Source organism: Phocoena phocoena, chromosome 7, assembly GCF_963924675.1.
Source record: "Phocoena phocoena chromosome 7, mPhoPho1.1, whole genome shotgun sequence".
Classification (NCBI taxonomy): Eukaryota; Metazoa; Chordata; class Mammalia; order Artiodactyla; family Phocoenidae; genus Phocoena; species Phocoena phocoena.
The window spans coordinates 114,063,111-114,082,046 of record NC_089225.1 but is presented as its reverse complement, the minus strand read 5'-3'; the positions used below and the strand labels follow the sequence as shown (position 1 = coordinate 114,082,046).

Sequence of the window (18,936 nt, the reverse complement as noted above, 5' to 3'; positions counted from 1 at the left end):
ATCCTGGTGCTACACGGCACCGCGGATGTGCAGGGACCACTGTCCACGCACAGGGAGGGCCGCCTCCAAGTTGTACTCGGGGCTTTGACCGCGTGGAGCATGTCATTCAGCAGCCAACTGTGTAAAGATACCAGCTCTCCCCAGATCCGCACACGCATTTGTGACATCAGGTCACCCTCTGCAATTTTCAGAACTTAGTGAGCAATAACCAAACATTCTGAGAAAGAGTAACATTTTCCTGCCCAAGTATGCAAACATATTACAAACTTACATTAATTAAGGCACTGTGGCATTAATGCAAGGATGAATAAATGCCTTAATGGAACAGGACAGAGTGCAGAAACAGGTGCATATGTGCGCTCATGTGTGTTCGTAACTCTAGCTTGGAAAAGGCAGTACCTTAAAGGTTGATAAAAACAAAATAGAGGAAAATAGATGATTTCTTAAATGATATTGAGGCAAATGACCATCTGTTACGTTAAAGAAAAAAGGCCCGTATTTTGTGTTGTATATTAAGCATAAATTACTAAAAACACACAACAAAAGGTGTAAAAAATCTAGAAGAAAATGCAGGTTTTATGATCTGGGGTTGGGGTGTAGGTGGTGACAGCAGACAGAAAGCTTTGCAAAGCAGTTGGCTGCTTTAATGATAGCACAGCTCTCAGCTGCCTCCTGGCTTGGGGAGAGGGGAGGAGAGAGTTGGAGGGAATAGGCCTCTCTCCTCCAGGACGGGAGACCCGCAGTCAAGTCCGGCTCTGGGCCCAGCCTGGCAGTTCTTTTCGGCTTGGCTCTTTCTACTTGGACCCGTTAAGTTGCATTTCATTTCCTTCCAGCCGCCTTTTTCTGTGATGTTGATTTTTGTTTGTCTTTGGGTAATTTTTGTCCCTTTGACAGACTGTTTCCATGGCATGTACCTGAGCAGAAGAGTAATACATTCTCTCTGAGACTGGGTTATTATTTGTGTTCATAACTGAATGTGCCCCAATTCTTGAAAGCTAAAGAGAGGCCCCCAGGTTCGGTGTGTTTTGGAGGAGAATGCGTCTGGAAAGGCCGCCCCGCTGGGAGGTCAGGCTGTACGGACCGCAGGCTTTGGGGCTGAGGAACTTGGATTACTGGCGCTCTCTAGGAAATGTATTTATTTTCTTGTCCTGTTGTTTCGAGTGGCTGAATCTTGCCTTCTGGAAGAAGGTTACATGGGAGGAAATGAGGAGTCTGAGGAATGCTGATCTTCCTTCCTCGTCTTGGTTCTTCCTGCACCTGCTCCTTTTCTCCCAGCCTGCCAGGGAGTTTCCACAGCACCCCGGTGTCAGCTGGGCCAGGTGCCCACACTGGGCGTCGTCACTCGGCCCCCACTTCACAGAAGGCTGTCTGCCCACCTTCTTTTCATTTTGACTTTCACAGTGCGATTCTCCCTGCCAGGTATTTGTGGTTTGTCGTGCACTGAATGTTGTCTCATTAAATCCCTCTGTCCAGGTGATCGAGGATATTGAGTATCTGAAGTACGAGAAAGGCCCGTGGCTGGACCAGGACGACCGCACTTTCCACAGTCTGAGGATGCGGTGAGTCTGCCGGAGCTGGGCGGTGCCGGGGTGGGGCAGGGCTGGCTTCCAGTGTGGCGCGTTGCCTGCTGTGGGAACTTATAGAATTTTGAAGTAACTGTGTTGCAGGTTGCCGGATACTGAGGCGTACTTCCTGTTCCCTTCCACACAGGCTCTTGCTTTCTCTGACCTGGCGGTGAATTGATAGACAGCCATTATTAACTCACCAAGTATTTTGCTTGCGCCCTGTGCCAGGCAGTGTTCCAGATTTAGGGAATATAGTGTCGAATAAAAGTCCTGCTGTCACTGAATCAGTAGAGCCATACGGGTGCTAAAGGCCGGGGAGAAAGGTAACCCTGAGTAATGGGGCAGCCAGTGGCTGGGGTGAGTGACAGAGGGCGCTCTGAGGAAGGCTTGAAGGCCTCTCTTCTGAGGAGACCCGAGTGTGCGAGGACTGGGCCCCGCAGTGTCTGGGGTGAGCGTGGGGCAGGGATGCCGGCGGGTGGAGAGGTCCTGAGACAGGAGCCGCTGGGGCTGGAGCCGGGAGAGGAGGGGCGGGGAGGCCATGGTGAACGTGGAGGTGGGGGAGGCCACGGCAGAAGGGGACATGCTGAGTGGGCTACTTTGTTCATGAGAGATGCAGTGACACATGGGCAGTATTTTGCCCAGAAAGCCCATTAGATCAGTGCGCAGAACTTGTGCTGGGTGCTGGTCACACAGCGCCCTCTGCTTTAGTACCTCCTTGGGTCCCAGCCTCCCAGCAAGGAGGCAGGTGCTCACCGTGGTCACGCTGTCCCTGGTGCATGGGGCTTGGTACTCCAGCCCAGGGAGACGGCGGTGCAGGCCTGCTGTGCTCGCAGCAATGGGCAAGTTCTGTAGGCGTACGAGCTGTGCTTCTGCAGAAGTGTTCCAGGCAGAGAAGACAGCTCCGACCCAGGAAACGTCATTTTCCTGTGAGCGTAGGTGACTGCCCCTGTGCTGGAGGGATCCGGGGAGCCGACCCCCGTTGTGCCTCGGGGCGGGGGCCTGGCGGAGGCTCGCATCGGCCTGCGCTGCTGGCACCCGGGCTCAGGCGGTGGCGGGGCTCGGTCAGTGTCGGGGAACACACGTCTGTGTGACCCTCGCGTGGCCTTCTGCCTGGGTGACCGCTCTGCCGTCAGCCCATCGGGTGAGCGCTGCGGAGCTGGTCTGCTGGCCTTCCGCGGTGCAGAGCACTTTGCTAGGTCAGTTTCTCTCAATAGCGAACGCACTTGTTTCTTTCCACTTGGACGCACCCTAATATGAGCATGTATGGAAAATGGACCTGCCGTTAGTTTTCCACATCCTGTGCTTGAAAGTGAATAAGTTTTCCTTTTGAACCTGTTGATTTAATTGTTAAAACTAAGACTTAAAATTTTATTCATTTTTCACGGTTTTTGTTGTGTGTTTTTTTTTTGTTTGTTTTTGTTTTTTTTGCGGTACGCGGGCCTCTCACTGCTGTGGCCTCTCCCATCGTGGAGCACAGGCCCCGGACTCGCAGGCTCAGCGGCCATGGCTCACGGGCCCAGCTGCCCTGCAGCATGTGGGATCTTCCTGGACCGGGGCACGAACCCGTGTCCCCTGCAGGCAGACTGTCAGCCACTGCGCCACCAGGGAAGCCCTGTTGTGTGTTTTAACGCATGTTTTGTACCAATGAGAGAGGTCCTGTGGCTGGGCTGGGGGTATGGATGCCGAGAGGACAGGAGAGGCCCTGGAGGAGGATGTGGGCTGGTGCACTGATGGGCAGTTCCTGCTTCCCACGCTGGCGCTGGGCAGGCGGGGACAGGGCGGGGCTTAGGGAAGTGGGTCTGTGCCAGGCGCGCCTGGAGCTTCTCGTCAGCTGGCTTCTGTCTTCATAGTGAAATGAGAGACGGGTCATCAGCCCTGAGAGGCCTTGAGGGCGGGAGGGGCTGTGTTGCAGTTTGAGGAGGGAGGAGAAGGTCCAGAACGCCACCCAGGCCCGTGGGGAGGACCGGCCGGGAAGGAGCTGTGGGCGGCTGCTGCGGACGGGGGTGCACGGTCATGGAGGTACCATGGGGGTGAGGCAGAGCTCTGCATGCGGACAGGGTCGGGCTTTGCCGGTGGATGTGGGCGAGCGGGAGAGCTGAGTGAGTGTGATGATGAAGCGTTTAACCTGGGGAGGGGCACTGAAGAAAGACTGGGATCGGGAGGGTCAGAGGTCAGAGTCACAGCCACACGTGGAAGAAAGTCAGGAAACGGAAGTCCAGGACGGAGCCAGATCACCTGCAGTTCTGCCACCACAGGAGCCAGCGTCAGAGTTTAATGCAGGCTCTTCCAGTCTTTTGTAAAGTGTTGGTGTGTTCACGTATTTCTAAATAAAAGTAACCTTGCTAATATTATGTCTTTGTATTGTAACTTCTAATATGAGCATGTCCCTGTCTTGTTAAATATTTAAAACTCGAGTTTTTAATGGCTGCTCACACTGCATAAACCCATTGACTGATGCCAGTCAGGGGTTGGCAAACCATGGTCTGTGGGCCCACCCAGGCCTCAGCTGCTAAGAATGGTCCTTACATTTTTAAAAGACTGAAGGAAAAAGTACATATATGAAGCCGTACGTAGCTCTCTCAGGCTGAAATATTTACTATCTGGCCCTTTACAGAAAACGTTGTTGACCTCTGAGATACAGGCATAATCCATTTACCGCTTCTTTAATATCAGCCTTTTGGGTTATTTCCATTTCTTCGTAATCGTAATAACATTAATGAGCATAGTGTATTTATTTTTGTTCCATTTCAGGTTACTTTCTTAAGGTATAAAAGTGGAGTTACCGGGTCAGATTATATGAACACATTTTGCAACTATTGGTGTGTTGTGAAATTGTTCTCCAGAAGCTGTGTACCAGCTGGCACACTTGAACCGGTCTTCTGAAAGCCCTTATTAAGACAGAATAGTTAAAATACGAAGCAAACAAAAACTTGTGATTTTGGTATCAAAGAAAAGCATTTGCTTTATTTTTGCATTTCATAAACACTGAACTTCAAACAGGTGTATTTTTATTGGCTATTTATTTGTCCTTTGTGAATTTTTTCTTCATGTTTATTGATCTTTTTAAAGCACCAGCTCTTTGTTTTATTGATTTTCTCTGTTGTCTTCTTATTTTCAGTTTCATTGACATCTACTCCAATTTTTATTGCTATTTTTTTTAACCTGTTTCCTTTGGGCTTCAATTGCTCTTTTCTCTAGTTTCCTAAGGTAGAAGCTTAGATGATTGGATCTTTCTTCTTTTCTAATGTATGCACTCGATGCTATAAATTTCCCTGTAGTTTAATTCCACTGTGGTCTTAGAACATACTTTGTATGATTTCTGCCCTTTTTACCCTTGTTAAGACGTTTCATATGGTCAGCAGTGTTTTCTGTCTTGAATAATGTCTGGCCGAGCGTGAGAAGAGTGTGTATTCTGCTGTCGTCAAACGGCGTGTTCTACAAATGTCAGTGAGACTGAGCTGATTGGTGGTGATGTTCAGGTCATCCATGTCCTTACTGCTTTTCTGTTTGCTGGATCTGCCCGATCCTGAAGGAGAGTGTTGAAATCTTTAACTGCAATGGCAGATTTGTCTGTTTCTCCTTTGAGTTTTATTCGTTTTTGCCTCGTTTATTTTGGCGCTCCGTAAGTTGCGTGCGTGTTTAGGATGTTAAGTCCCTTCTTGGACGACTGAGCTCTTTACTCTTACACAGTGCCCCTGTGTAAAGGATTCCTGATCCTTTCTTGTTCTGAAGTCTGCTTTGTCTGAAATTAATGCATCTGTTCCAGCTTTCACTAATCTAGCAATGGTGTATCTTTTTCCATCCCTTTACTTTTAGTCTGAGTCTTTGGATTGATTTCAGGTGGGTTTCTTATAGACGGCATATAGCTGGTCTTATGCTTTTAATCGACTCTGTCAGTCTCCAGCTTTAATTAGTATATTTGGGTAGTTCACATTTAAAGCGGCTCTTGATATATTTGGATTAATTTCTACCACGTTTGTCATCATTTTCTATTTGTTCTTTGTTTCCTTCCCCTGCCCCTTTTTGCTACCTTTTCTGGTTTTAATTGGGCATTCTGTATGATTCCATTTTATCTTTTCTCTTAGCACTTCTGTTGTACTCTGTAAAAATTTGTTATCGTTGTTGTAGTTTCCAGTTCACGTCTGCCTGCTTTCAGGTGGCGATACCACTTCACGGCTGGGGCAGATTCCTCCCTCCATCCCTTATGGCGTTGCTGTCATTCATTCCACTCTGTGTGCTCTAATCACCCATATGTTGTTGCTGCTGTTATTCCAGGACAAGCAATTGATTTTCATTTTTCTCAGCTTCCTTTGTTGTAAAGGACTAGAGAGGTGGTTTCCAGGCTATTTCCTTGTTGGAGCTGAACCTGGAGTCCCTCTTTGTTTTTTAAAGCTTAGTGGTTGACTTTGTTTTTTGTCAGATACTTACATATGTATATGTGTTTGTAAATTTACCTAAATGATATTATGTACTATTTCGTCCTGAACCTTGTTTAAAAAAAATAATCTTTACAGGCAGACTTGAGAGAGAATGCAGGTTGGTTCCAGACCACCACAGTAAAGTAAGTCTCACAGTAAAGCAAGTCACATGAACTGTTTGGTTTCCAGCGCATAGAAAAGTTAAGTTTACACCAAACCGTAGTCTGTTAGGTGTGCAGTAGCATTATGTCTAGAAAAACGTACACACCTTAATTAAAAAATACTTCATTGCTAACAAATCGTAACCACCATCTGACAGCGCAGGGTTGCCACGAACCTCCAACTTGTAAGTAAGAGACGCAGCGTGAGGTGAGGTCTGCCTGAGCTGCTGCGTGGTGCTCTCCCTCTGCTGAGAGCTCGAGGCGTCAGCTTGATCCCAGGCACACGGTCAGCGTCGACACCGTGTCTGGGAGGTGTCTGAGAAGCGTTTCCTGAGTCCACAGCACTCCGCCTGGTGGAGACTCCCGTCCTCTTGCAGGTGGGGGACTGGGCCTCCAAGAGCACTGCCCCGCTGAGGTCCTGGAGCCGTGGTGGGCCACGCAGCCCTCAGCTTGCCGCGCCCTCCTGCGGTCTCCGATGTGCCCTCCCTCCTATCTCAGCCTGGAGGCCGGGTGGGATCGTTGCTTCCTCCCCTGGGGTCATCTGCTTGAACCCTCCTTTTCCCTACTGACCCCTCACCTTCCCCTGGGCCCCGCCCTCAGGGTGGTGCTGGTCTCCGGTGACTCTTCTTTGGGGTTTGATCTCCGCTCCTTGGTTAGTTATTTCTTCATCCCACCCATCCCCTGTGCGTACGCCCGCCAGGTTAATTTTTATAAAATGTCACAGTGACCCTGTTCTTTCTTTACTCAGAATCCTTCAGTGGCATATCTTGGTTTAGGCATAAATCCAAGTTTCATTTCCTAGAATTAATTCAGAGTCCTAATCATCTGGTTCTCCCTCTTCCATCAGGATACAGACAGTCTCCTAATCCATTACCTCCCCCTCTGCCCAGTAATTACCCAGAGATCTGAGCATTCTCCTAAGCCTCGCTCTGTTCACCTTCTTTTCTACTTGAACCTTCTCTTAACTTTTCCGGCTGTCGTTTTATGTGGATTTATATGTGATTCTTGTTAGTATTAGCTACTGCAGGGCAGAGTACGTGAAAAACATACAAAAAGGTGACTGTCCTGGCACCCTGACATCTTGCTGAGACTGGGCTCAGCCACCCAGTGGGATGTGGGATGCCTTTTCCACTCCTTCCACGGGTGGTAAGCACAGTGTAATTCCTAAAGGTACTCTGGAATGTGTATCAGTTAGATGCTAGACCATGTCCAAGTTCATGTCTTAAGATCATAATCTTATTAGTCATTCGGTTATGTTGATATCAGAGCATGGAGAGGGAGCCTGTCATTCCCTCACAGTTTACAGATTACAGCGTTCCATTGTTTTAATTATGTTTGAAATAAATGCTATAGTTCTTCCTTCTCGCAGCTTTTTGCTCCTCTGCCTCCCAATGTTATTGCATAATGGTTTACAATGGTAATTGTGTTGACTTTCATTTAAGTACCATTTCGTAATTTGGGAGACTCAAGTGAAAATTATGACCATTTTCTAAGATGATTATGGTAAACCTGCCATTTACCAGTTATACTCATTTTGTCTAGAACCTGACCAAATGATTGGTTTAGGACATTTTTGTACCATCTCCGAACGTGTGTGGTGTGTAATTATGTGCGTGTGAGTGCTTATTTCCCAACCTTGATAGCATTTTGTGTTCTTATCCGTAATCCATAACTGACCGGCGCCGCCCTGGTGGTTTCATCCTCATGCTGGAGACTTGTTACCAGTGAGGCCTCCACTGCGCCCACCTTCCTCCCGCCCTCCAGAGCCTGGGCTCCCCTCTCGCCCTTGCTGCTTCATCACTGCGACTTGTGTTTCTAAGGCTCCTGGAGGATGGATTTCTAACAGGAAATTCCAGTGCTACAGAAACTGCAGGGTATGAGTTTGGTATCAGAAGTATAGAGTTTCAAGCAGAACTTTGCAGTTCGGGAGCAACTAAAGAATATGCTTCGGACGTGTTTTAGGAGAAAGTATAAGCGTTCTGTTAATTGGGAAACGCTATTTGTGTTTTCTTTCTCTTCTGTTCTGGAATGACGTGGCAGAGCACCTCGTTTTGTGAAGCACACTGTAGGATGTTCTGTCTTCTTACAGGGGGTGGGGGGGCACTTTGGCCTGTGATGTGAAGAGCGTGTGCTCAGGTTTTGAATCTCCTTAATTAAACTAAGTGCTCTGTGAACAGAATGTTTCCTTTCACCGCTTTTTGCTCCTGAATCATAAAAGGCTTCCTGTTGTCTTCGTTCCTCGCTTATCTTCAATCTGGAATGTGTCTGTAGTTTTTGGAGGCTGAGATTTGGGGTTTACTGGAGACAGGACACACGGGCTCTTCTTGGTCATCGTTTAAGCTGGTAGTCAGAAAGTGAAGGAGCAGTTTATCCAAGTTTGAGTAAGTGGGAGAACAGTCACTGTAGATTATTTTTTTAATCTCCAAAGGCAGTTTAAAGATATTTGTTCAAAGATACACCCATTTTGAAAGGGGGGTTGTGTGTAAACTGTAATTCTGCCAACTTAAGCATAGATGGCGCCGTTGCTCTGTGTATTCCACACAAGACCCTAGGCCCATCTGTTCTTTCCAGTTCTTCAGGGTTGTGTTAGGTTTTTCAAACCACAGAGAAAATCAAATCATACCCCACTTTGATATTTATTAACATTTAAAAATATAAACTTCATTTTTAGTTGAAGTTGTTTATGGTGAGATCACTTTAAAAATGATCCTTGCTGTAATAAGTCTAGAATAATTCTATTTGTGTTAAAAATAAATATGTACTTTATTGATACCTGCTGACGAAAGGTATTCTATAACCAACTTACGGTTAAAACTGAGAAAAACTTCTCATGTTTGAGCGTGTACGTTATAGCCATATGCAAGATGTCGCAGCAGGGTTTGCTTGGCGTGATGTTAGGTTATTGGATTACTAGTTGTCATACGAGTGGCACAGACACAGTGTTTACGGTGACCCTGGGATGTGCCTGTGCCTCCTGTTCAGTCACATTCAGCCTGTCACAGGTTCTCAGTGCTCCGTGGTCCTCTATGGGAGAGGGGCCGAGCGTCACCTGGGCTGGGCTGGGACCAGGCGGTTCTGCCTGCGGCTGGGTCTGCCCAGGGTGCAGGGGACAGGCCGGCTTGTCCTCACAAAGCGTCTGAGAGCCAGATCCATTGAAAAGAGCTTCCGTTTGGGCCATTACAGACAGAAACTAAGTCATTAATGGGAAAGGGGCCATTGAAAAGAATCATTTTCTTTGTTTTGAGCCCTTAAGAAAGGAAACTTTATTTTAACATTTTTTCCTAAAAGCACTCAAAATGCTTTTTATCTTCAAGTATAGTGGTTATATTCAGACTGAATTTAATTTAAAATAAGCAAGTTATAACAAAGTATAAATATTTTAGCATTCAAAAGAAAATGGTCAGGCAAGGAGTGTGTCCTCTCATGTGTGTTTCTCGGTGCCGAGAAAAGCAGGGGAGGAGACGTTTATAAGCAGGGGTGCAGCAGGCCGTCCTGCGGGGCAGTTCTCCCCAGCCCCGCCCTGCGGTTCCACGAAGGCCTCGTCAGCTTCCGTCCCTGGAATCGGTCCCCCAGGCGGCGTGGGCATGGCGCGGGGCGGTGGCGCGGGGGTGGGGGGGAGATGCAGGGGAGTTGCTCATCTCTCTTTCCCCCAAGAGTCATTAAATGTGCACATTGTTCATGAGAGCAGACCACGCGCGCGGCACTGTGACATGTGGTGTTTGTGTTTAGCTCTGTATTCCTGGTAGTCCTATGTTTAAAACACACTGCGGCTCCTTTTTTATTTTTCAAAACTGTGTCTGTCCCCAAAGGGAGTCACCTGTGGCCATGAGACTCTTGAAAGACCCTGTCTCTGGCTGTGGAAGTGGTTTCAGAAGAGCAGCTCCCACAGCCCAGATGGTCTTTGGGGGAAAGTTCGGCTTCTGAGATGACTGCTTCGGAACGCATGGATGAATTTTTTAACAGGGATGTTGAAAAAATCAGCCTGATAGCTTATTTTATTGTATTTACTTTGATATTTAGTGTGACTATATCTGCCTTATCTTCTAGGGTTCAGAACAAGTTGGAGGTGCTGAATTATACAACCATTCCTGTCTATCTCCCAGAGGTCACCATCGGCTCTCACCAGAGTGACCGGGTCTTCCACGAGTTCATGGAGGTGAGGCCCTCGAGTGCCGGGTCTCAGACGACTGGCACAAAGTCACTTCTCTGAAGAATGCTTTCTGTTTGTTTGTTTTAGTGAGAGAGCTCCGTTTTCACTGCAGTAATTCTCCTTTCCCCCGTCATCAGTGTATTGACGCGGCAGGGCCCCTCTGGGCCGTGTGTGCCGCGGGCAGCCTTCCGGGTCAGCGTGTTGTCTTGACGTCAGAACCTTCTCTCTTCCTCAGCTTTCCTCTACGTCCTTTCATGTCAGATTTCACTCTGGCGTCGCCTTCCTCTTCACGGTGCATCCTCCGGAAGGAGGGAAGGTGTGTGTTTGTGCAGAAGGCGCTCGGTTGGACGGGAGCCCTGGGAGCCCTCGGGAGGGCGAGGGGCAGGAGTGAGGCGGGAGCTGGGCGGGGCCGAGTGTTTGTTGGTCGTCTTTCTAATTTCCGTAGCTTTTTAGTGAATTACCTGTCTTCAGCATGGTGAATGGTGAACTTAGAGAACACTGTAAGTTCCGCCTCGGAACCTGGCCGGTGAGTGAGCACCTCCTCTGAGAATCGTGGCGTCAGCGGGGTAGTGAGAACGTGACCCGTGTCCGCGTCAGTGGTGGCTGTGTTTGGCTATAGGCAAAGGTGTGAAATGACTGTACTTGGGTCAGGACTTGAAGCTGAGCAGTCGGTACTGAGGCGAGTTGAAATCTGGGTTAGACATTTGTGCGCGACTGTGATTCTCTGATTCGATGCCTAGCACGTTGCTTGCACCTGCGCCGATCGAATGTCCAGGGGTACCCCGTTGCTCTCTTTCTTACCTGAGATACTTGGCCTTTTCTTTTACGTAAGTTCTTTTGGTGGCCTTGGAAGTCGTGGTATTAAATGTAGACATTCGGGGAAGTACGTAAAACTGTAAAGGTGTCACTCGGAGGGACCTACAGTTAGTGTTTTGGCACGTTTCTTTCTTCCTGATGTTTGTGGGGATGTGAGTGCGTACGTGGTGTCTCTTTCTCTTTTTGAGGGGAGCTGGCAGGCCAGAGGCCGAGCTGGCTCCTCTCGGCCGCTGGTGCCTCGATGCCGCTCCTGCCGAGGCCGGGAGACCCACCCCGTCGCTGTCCCCACCCTACATGTAATGACCCACCCGGCCTTGATGAGGCCATCTTACAGGCGGCTGTGTCCTGTCATCAGGGCTGCTACCTTGTGCCGGCCTCCACCGTCCTACTTAAATTTGTCCTGCAGCTTCCTCTCTGGCCTCCTCCACGTCGGGTCTCTCCCTGCAGCCCTCCTCTGCGGTGCAGGAGTGCCTGAGCTGAAATGCCAAAGCGGCAGAGTCTGTCCCATGCCTGCAGCCCTTCCGTGACCTCTGATGAATTCGGTCCTGCAGGGTGGGTGCCCTGGCCCCTGCAGAGTCCCCTCCCTCATCACAGCCCTGCGAGCGCCCGTGGTCTCACTGGTGGTGTCCGTTAGTCCATATACGGGGCCCTGGGGGCTTGGAGGTGGTGCACAGAGAGTTTTGAAACAAATAAATTGCCCTTTTAACTTGTAAATTTTTCTGATTACACCAGAGTAGTGATTTACTGATAATGTGTCTTTAACGCCTCTGTAACGTTCTGTGACCTCACTTTTAAACAAGGAAGCAACGGGCAGTGGGTTCAGAGATTGTGCAGTCACCCACGTGTGAGTGGGATTTAGGGACGTGCCTTTGTTTCGGTGGTTTTTCTTATGCTTGCTGTTTGTGTTGTGTGGTACTGGCTTTTCACTTGTATTGCTGATACAGAGTTTCCTTTTAAAATGAATTTATGTAATAAAAAAAGGCATTGCATTTTTTAATGTAAGCGGCAGTGCACTTGGTATGCAGCTGTGACCTGATGGGCAAGGTGCCCTCGGATGACCTGAGTAGCCGCCTCTGCTCACTTCAGGTTCTTCAGGCATCAGGCGCTTTCATCTTGTTCTTTCATGCATTTGCTCCATTTGTTCATTAGTTCAGTTATTTATTCCACTAAATATTTATTGAGTGTGTACTAGGTGCCAGACCTGTCCTAGGCCCTGGGAACAAAGCAGCGCGTGACCCGGAGAAGAATCCCCGACCTCCCAGGCACTTACATCCGAGTGGGAGGAAACAGAAAATAAACAGAAGGTGAAGCAAAGAATTCGTTAAGTGACGGTGGCAAGTGCTGTGGAGAAAATTAAATTCCCAGAGGAGGGCAGGGCCAGCTGTTGTGGGCTAGGGGAGTTGGATTTGAAGTCCGGTCGTGGTCCAGGAAGGCCTCACCCAGAAGCTGATGGGTGAGCAGAGGCTGCAGGGGCGAGGGGAGGGGGTGGGTGTGCTGGGGGAGGTGGCCACACGGGGAGGAGAACCGAGGCAGTGGCGCAGCTCCGCGTGTCTGGGACATCAGAGACACAGGCAGGAGGCCACTGTGGCTGGAGCGTGGAGGGGGAGGGAGGGAGGGCGGGCTGGGACAAGCAGTAAGAGGTGGTGGAGGCCCCCCGGGCTGGTGTGAGGGCTCTGGCTTGTCCTGTGCAGGATACGGGGAAGAAGGCGGCTTTGTGTGATGCACTTGGTAGTGGGAATGTTCTGGTTTCTGATTAAGTAGGGGCGCAGGCAGAAGCAGGGAGATTAGCCAGGAGGCTGGTAACGGCATACGGACTGGGAGGTATGTCAGCTGGGACCAGGGTGGTCCTTGTAGGCGTTTTGGACAGTGCTCAGGTCGTGGATAGACCCGACAGAGGCTATTGAACTTTTGTATTGGGAAGTGAGAAAAGGAAGCTGATTTCTAGGTTTCTGGCCTCAGGAACTAGAGCTCTGGAGTTGGAACCCGCAGACTTTGGGAAGGCGCAGAGGTACAGGTTTCCAGGAAAGATCAAGAATTTTTCATTGGCCATGGCAAGTTCGAGATGCTCGTTATTCCCCAGAGGAGGTGCTGAGTGGGTGGTCGCCCTCTTTTCATTGCACTGTGTGGATACTGTGTTTCTCACCGATTGAAGGTTTGCCTTAAGGCATGCACAGTGGTTTTTTCAGACATAATGCCACTGCACACCTAATAGACTACAGTATAACATAAACATAACTTTTATACGTGCTGGGAAGCCAGAAATTCACGTGACTTGCTTTATTGTGTTGTTTGGACCTGAACCTGCTTCCAAGGTCTGCCTGTAATGGGTTTGGAGTCTGGAAGTTGTCAGCGTATGACTGTTGTGTGACTGTGGTCCTGGTTGAGATGGCTTTGCAGTGAGGAGAGAAGGGGAGCACGAGGTTCAGAGGGGCGGGGGACAGCAGGGGGCCCAAGTCACTGTCTTCAGGGAGCTTATGCTTTTGTGTGTTTATTACTTCATCAGTTATCTTTACAAGTGGGAGACTGTTCGTAGGAATTTCGTCTTTTCTGTTAATGTATGTCTCTTTATAAACAGGTTGTGTTTATCTCTATCTCTGTAAGCAAGGAGGATTGAGCCAAATGACCCCAGAGAAGTTGAATGGTACCCAGAACAGGCAGGACCCTCATGGTAGCCAGGTAGGGGGGGCGTGCACTGTGGTCAAGCATGGGTGGGCAGATGAGGGGCTCAGGAGGTCCAGCAGGGCTCCTGGGGACGGAGTGGCCTGACGTGTCGTGGAGGAGGCCCAGTTGCACCGACGTTGTCCCTCGTGGAGTGGGTGAGGGCCCCAGGTGGCCCTGCTCACTGCTGGGAGGAGACACTTCTCAGAGCAAATAAATTCCAACAAACCAACAGCCCAGGCCATCGTCACGACAATTACGGGAAACACTACAAGTTTCAAAAATTAAATCTGTGTGGAAAATGGGCATTTGAAAGTCCCATATAAAAAGGAAAATCCATGCCAGCAAATAAAGACAGTTTTGTTTCTTTCTAATCTTTATACCTGTGTTTCTTCCTTGCCTTAATACACTGGGTGTGTCTCTAGTTCATGGTTGGATAGAATTGTAACAGTGGTCGTCCTTCTCTTGTTTCTGATCTCGTGGAGAAAGTTTTCAATAATTCACCAAATATCATGTTTGCTCTGGGTTAGGTGTAGATACTCTTTATCAGGTTGGGGAAGTTCCATTTTATTAGTAGTTTCCGAGGACCTTCTATCGAGTACGGGTGTTGAGTTTTATCACACTTGTCTGTCACGGGTGATTTTCCTCTTCTTTATGTTAATATGGTCATAAAAATTATAGTGATTGATTTTCTAATGTGAGGCCAACCTTGGTTTCCTGGATCAGTTCCACTTGTGTGTGCTTTATAAACTCTTCACGTGTAGCTGAACCTAGTTCACATATTTAGTTTAGGAGTTCTGTGTTTATGTTGGATGGTAATTTTTCTTTCTTGTGATATCCTTGTCAGATTTATTAGCAGGATCATGCTGCTATCACACACTAAGCTGAGAGGGACCCTCACGTTTTATTCTCTGGAAGAGTTTGCCTAAGATTGTTATTACTGCTTCTTTCAGTGTTTAGGATTGACTGATGGAGCTTTGTTGAAATATTTTAAATTATAAATTTGTTTAATCGATACGGAATGTTCAATATTCTGTTACTTCTTAGGTTTGAAAGTTGTGTTTGTTGAGGAAATCGCCCTCATTTCTAATTTTCTAATTTCTTTCACTAAGTTGTTTAAAGTGTCCTTTTTTAATGTTTTTAATTAGATCACATCTGATGGTGACTGCTGTCCCCTTCTCCATCCCTGTTGTTGGTCCCGGTGTGTCCCTTCCTTCTATACTCTTGAAAGAAGTTTGTCATTTAGGGAACTAGCTTCTTGCTTGGTATTGTTTGTTGTACATTCGAATTCACTGATTATTGCTCCTTATTTTTTCCTTTTCATTTGCTGTTTTTCTGTCTTCTTAGTATGAGTGGGTGGATCATTGATTTTCAGCCTGTCTTGCTTTTGAATGTATGCGTGTAAAGCTGGTCACATTGCCCTCCAAATTTGTCTTAATTAACTTGATCTCATAATTCTTTCTTTTTTAAAAAATTTTTTAAAATTTTCATTTATTTTTGGCCGCATTGGGTCTTCGTTGCTGCACGCGGGCTTTCTCTAGTTGCGTCGAGCAGGGCTACTCTTCGTTGCAGTGCGTGGGCTTCTGATGGTGGTGGCTTCTCTTTGTTGTGGAGCACAGGCTCTAGGCGCGCAGGCTTCAGTAGTTGTGGCATGTGGGCTCAGTAGTTGTGGCTTGCAGGCCCCAGAGTGCAGGCTCAGTAGTTGCGGCGCACGGGCTTAGTTGCTCCACGGCATGTGGGATCTTCCCGGACCAGGGCTCACTCGAACCCATGTCCCCTGCGTTGGCAGGCGGATTCTTAACCACTGTGCCACCAAGGAAGTCCTGATCTCATAATTCTTGATGTTATGTTTTCATTATCCTTCAATTCAAAATATTTTCTAATTTTAATCTGGTTTCTTTTTTGACCAGTGTGCGAATTCAAATTATATTGGATCATTTAAAAGCAGTTGGAATCTTTCTAATTGTCTTTTTGTTACTGATTCCTTGCTTAATTTCACTCTAGTCAGAAACAGTCTTATGATTTCTGTTCTTGGAACGTGGCTGAGCCTGACTTTTCGGCTGAGCATTGGTCATTTTGGTGATGTTTCACGGTCCTTGAGAAGAAGGCCTACTCTGCCCCGTTGTGTGCAAGGTTCTTGCAGCGTCATTGAAAGGAAGTCTCTTGATCACATTCTTCAGATTGTCTCTATGCTCACTGATTTTTGTTTCCTTCTTCTGTCAGTTTGCTGTGAGAGGCGTCTGGAAATCTGTCACTCTGTGTGGGCTTCTGCCTCCTGTATTTCTGTCAAGTTCTGCTTTGTGTGTATCTTGAGGTCGTATTATTAGACACACACAAATTTAGACTTGCTCTACATTCCTAATAGAGTCACCCTTTTATGTGTTATGAAATTTTCCCCGTTAACTTTAGTCATGGTTCTCACCTTAAAGGTTACTTTACTTGAAGCTTACGTAGTGTCTACAGCTTCCCTTCGGTTAGCATTTGCGTGGTATTGCTTTTTCTGCATCTTTTAATTTCATTAATTCTGTATCTTTGTATTTCTAGTGGACACCTTTCAACCTGAAAACAGTTATGTCTTTAGTTTTCGTCTAGTCTAAATATTGGGAATATTTGTCCATTCACATTTAGTGTAATTACTGATACATTTGTGTTTAAATAGCTTATCCTACTACATGTTTTATATTTTTCTTACCTGTTCTTTGTATTTGTTGTCTTTTTTCCTTGCCTTCTTTTGGATTAAGAGGTTTTTTTTTTTAACATTTTTATTCCATTTCCCCCTCTATTTGCTTACTAGTTATCATTCTTTTAATAGTTTTTAGTGGCTAACCTGGTAATTACAATATTCATCCTTGATTTATTAACTTCTGTTATAAGTTAGTAGCTCTCTAGTTCCAGAACACTGTAAGGACCTCATAACACTTCTAACTCCATTTACCCGACTCTTGTGTTTTGTTTGTTTTTGTCATATATTGTAATTCTTCATGTATTTTAAGCCCTCGGGACACTGTGGTTATTGTTCATGTGGTCAGTTCGTGCAGATTGACCCATGCTGCCCTGCTGCTGCTCTTACCCTCCCTGGTCTCCATACCTTCACGTAGGATCATAGTTCTTCTGACTGAGGAAGCTTTGCTGACAAAAAAGTCTCACCCTTATTGTTTAAAATGGTCTTTAATTTGTTCTAGTTTTTATTTTGGAATTTTTCAAACTTACAAAAATAGCAAGAATAGAAAAATAACTTCTGAACCTTTGTAAGTGGTCATCATTATACCCCATTATCCTCAAACATCTTAATGCACAGATTCTCAGAGTGTGGTCCCCATATCAGCATCACCTGGGCTCTCATGAGGAATGCAAGTTCTCAGGCCCCAGCCCAGGCCTACTGGATGAGATTCTCTGGGGATGGGGCCCAGGAATCTATTTTAAGGAGTCTTCCAGCCAATTCTGATATGCACTAAGGTTTGGGAGCCACTGCTTTAATGTGTAATTCTTATAAACAAGGACGTTCTCTTATATGACCACAATATAGCTATCAAAATCAGGAAATTAACATTCATACATTGCTCCCTCTCATCTACAGACCTTGTTCAAGGCTAATCAGTTGTCCCAGGAATGTTCTTCAGAGCGAAAAGGTCTGATCCAGGATAATGGACTGCATTTAATTATCTTGTCTCTTTAGAATCTTTGAATCTGATCAGTTCTTCAGGCTTTCCTTGATATTCAAGACCTTGGCGCTTCTGAAGATTACAGGATGGTTACTTTTTAATATCCCTCAATTTGGTTTTGTTTGATGTTTTCCCATGATTGGATTTAGGTTTCATGTGTATTTTGTAGGAAGGTCACAGAACTCATTATATCTTACCAGGTAGCATGTGATTCCTCTTTGTCCCATCACTGCTTCTATTAACTTTGATCACTTGACTGAGATAGTGTCCTTGCTGTAAAGTTATTCTTTTACTCCTTGTAATTAATAAGTATTTTCAGGGGAAGTACTTTGAAACTAGGTAGATATCCATTTTCTCATCCAACCTTGACCCAGTAGTTAGCATCTGTTGATTTTCATGGCTAAATTAATGATTAGGTAATTCTCCTAATTCTGTCATTGCTTCTACATTATTAGTTACTATTCTACTATAAAGAAACGCTCTGTTTATTCATTTATTATATCACTGTGGACTCACAGATTTCTGTTGTATCCATATACATCTATATTCATTTCTGTCTCTCAGCATACTGACAGCTATGAATTCACATCAGCACCTTCAATTCCAGAGTGACGCAACGAGGCTCGTTCTCATTGTCCCCCAGGCCACGTCCTTCTCAGATAGTGAGAAACCTGGCTTCCCTCAGGTCAGTGCGTCTCCTTCCTGGATCAGTCCCCCCAGTGTATCACCAGGTTCCCACCACTGCTACCACTGCTGCCTTCCACAGTTTCCACTGGTGTTTCTCCAGCCTCTGCTGTGTCCTGCTGCCCACCCATGTAGGTGCAAACCTCTTTTGAAGACCGTTTTCCTGTGTTTCTGGCAAGGTTTGGTTTTGTTTTGTTTTAGGTGGTGTTTCTGACTTGGTTCTGAGCAGTCGCACTGTCTTGGGGTGTGTGCGTCTGTGCTTCTGTGTGTGCTTTGCTTGTAGCTCAGAACGTTCTTTGGCTGACGTTCATTGTCAGTTTTAGAAGAGTCTTGCTGGTACCTCGTCAATGTTGCTACACCCCGTCTTCTCTGCTCTCCTGGGGCTCCACTTGACCACATGTTGGACCGTTTCACCATGTGCTGTGTCCCTCTTTTCTGTGTCTCTCATTCTGTTTTCTCTGTGACCTTCAGCCCAGATATGTTCTTCAGTCTGTCTTCTAAGTTACTACTCTTTCAGCGCTTCCCAATCTGCTCCTAGACATGTATTTTCTATATTTGAAGTTTTAACTTTAATTGTAGTCCTTTTTGATTTTAGAATTTCCATTTTTTTATAATTTTGAGTTGTCTGTTGAAATTATTTTGTTATCTAAATTCTTTGACCTGTTAATCACAAAGTTATGTGGTAACTGTAATATTTGGACCTCTGTTCCATCTGTTTAAACTGACTCTCCGTCTATCCTTTCCGTTTGGGGACATTTAGTCTGTTTTGGTTTGCTGGTATCTTTTGAAAGGCCAGTCGTTATTTTGGAAGAGCTGTGAAGC

The 18,936-nt window shown here is 46.6% G+C and overlaps 1 protein-coding gene across 1 annotated transcript in view; it reads left to right on the top strand.

Moving 5' to 3' along the window:
* Nucleotides 1-18,936, top strand: part of NDUFA10 (NADH:ubiquinone oxidoreductase subunit A10) — a 48,569-nt gene that overhangs the window by 13,808 nt on the left and 15,825 nt on the right. The window contains exons 8-9 of the mRNA XM_065880482.1: nt 1,474-1,559; nt 10,192-10,300. Of these exons, the coding sequence (XP_065736554.1) occupies nt 1,474-1,559; nt 10,192-10,300 (195 nt within the window). The remainder of the gene's footprint in view (nt 1-1,473; nt 1,560-10,191; nt 10,301-18,936) is intronic.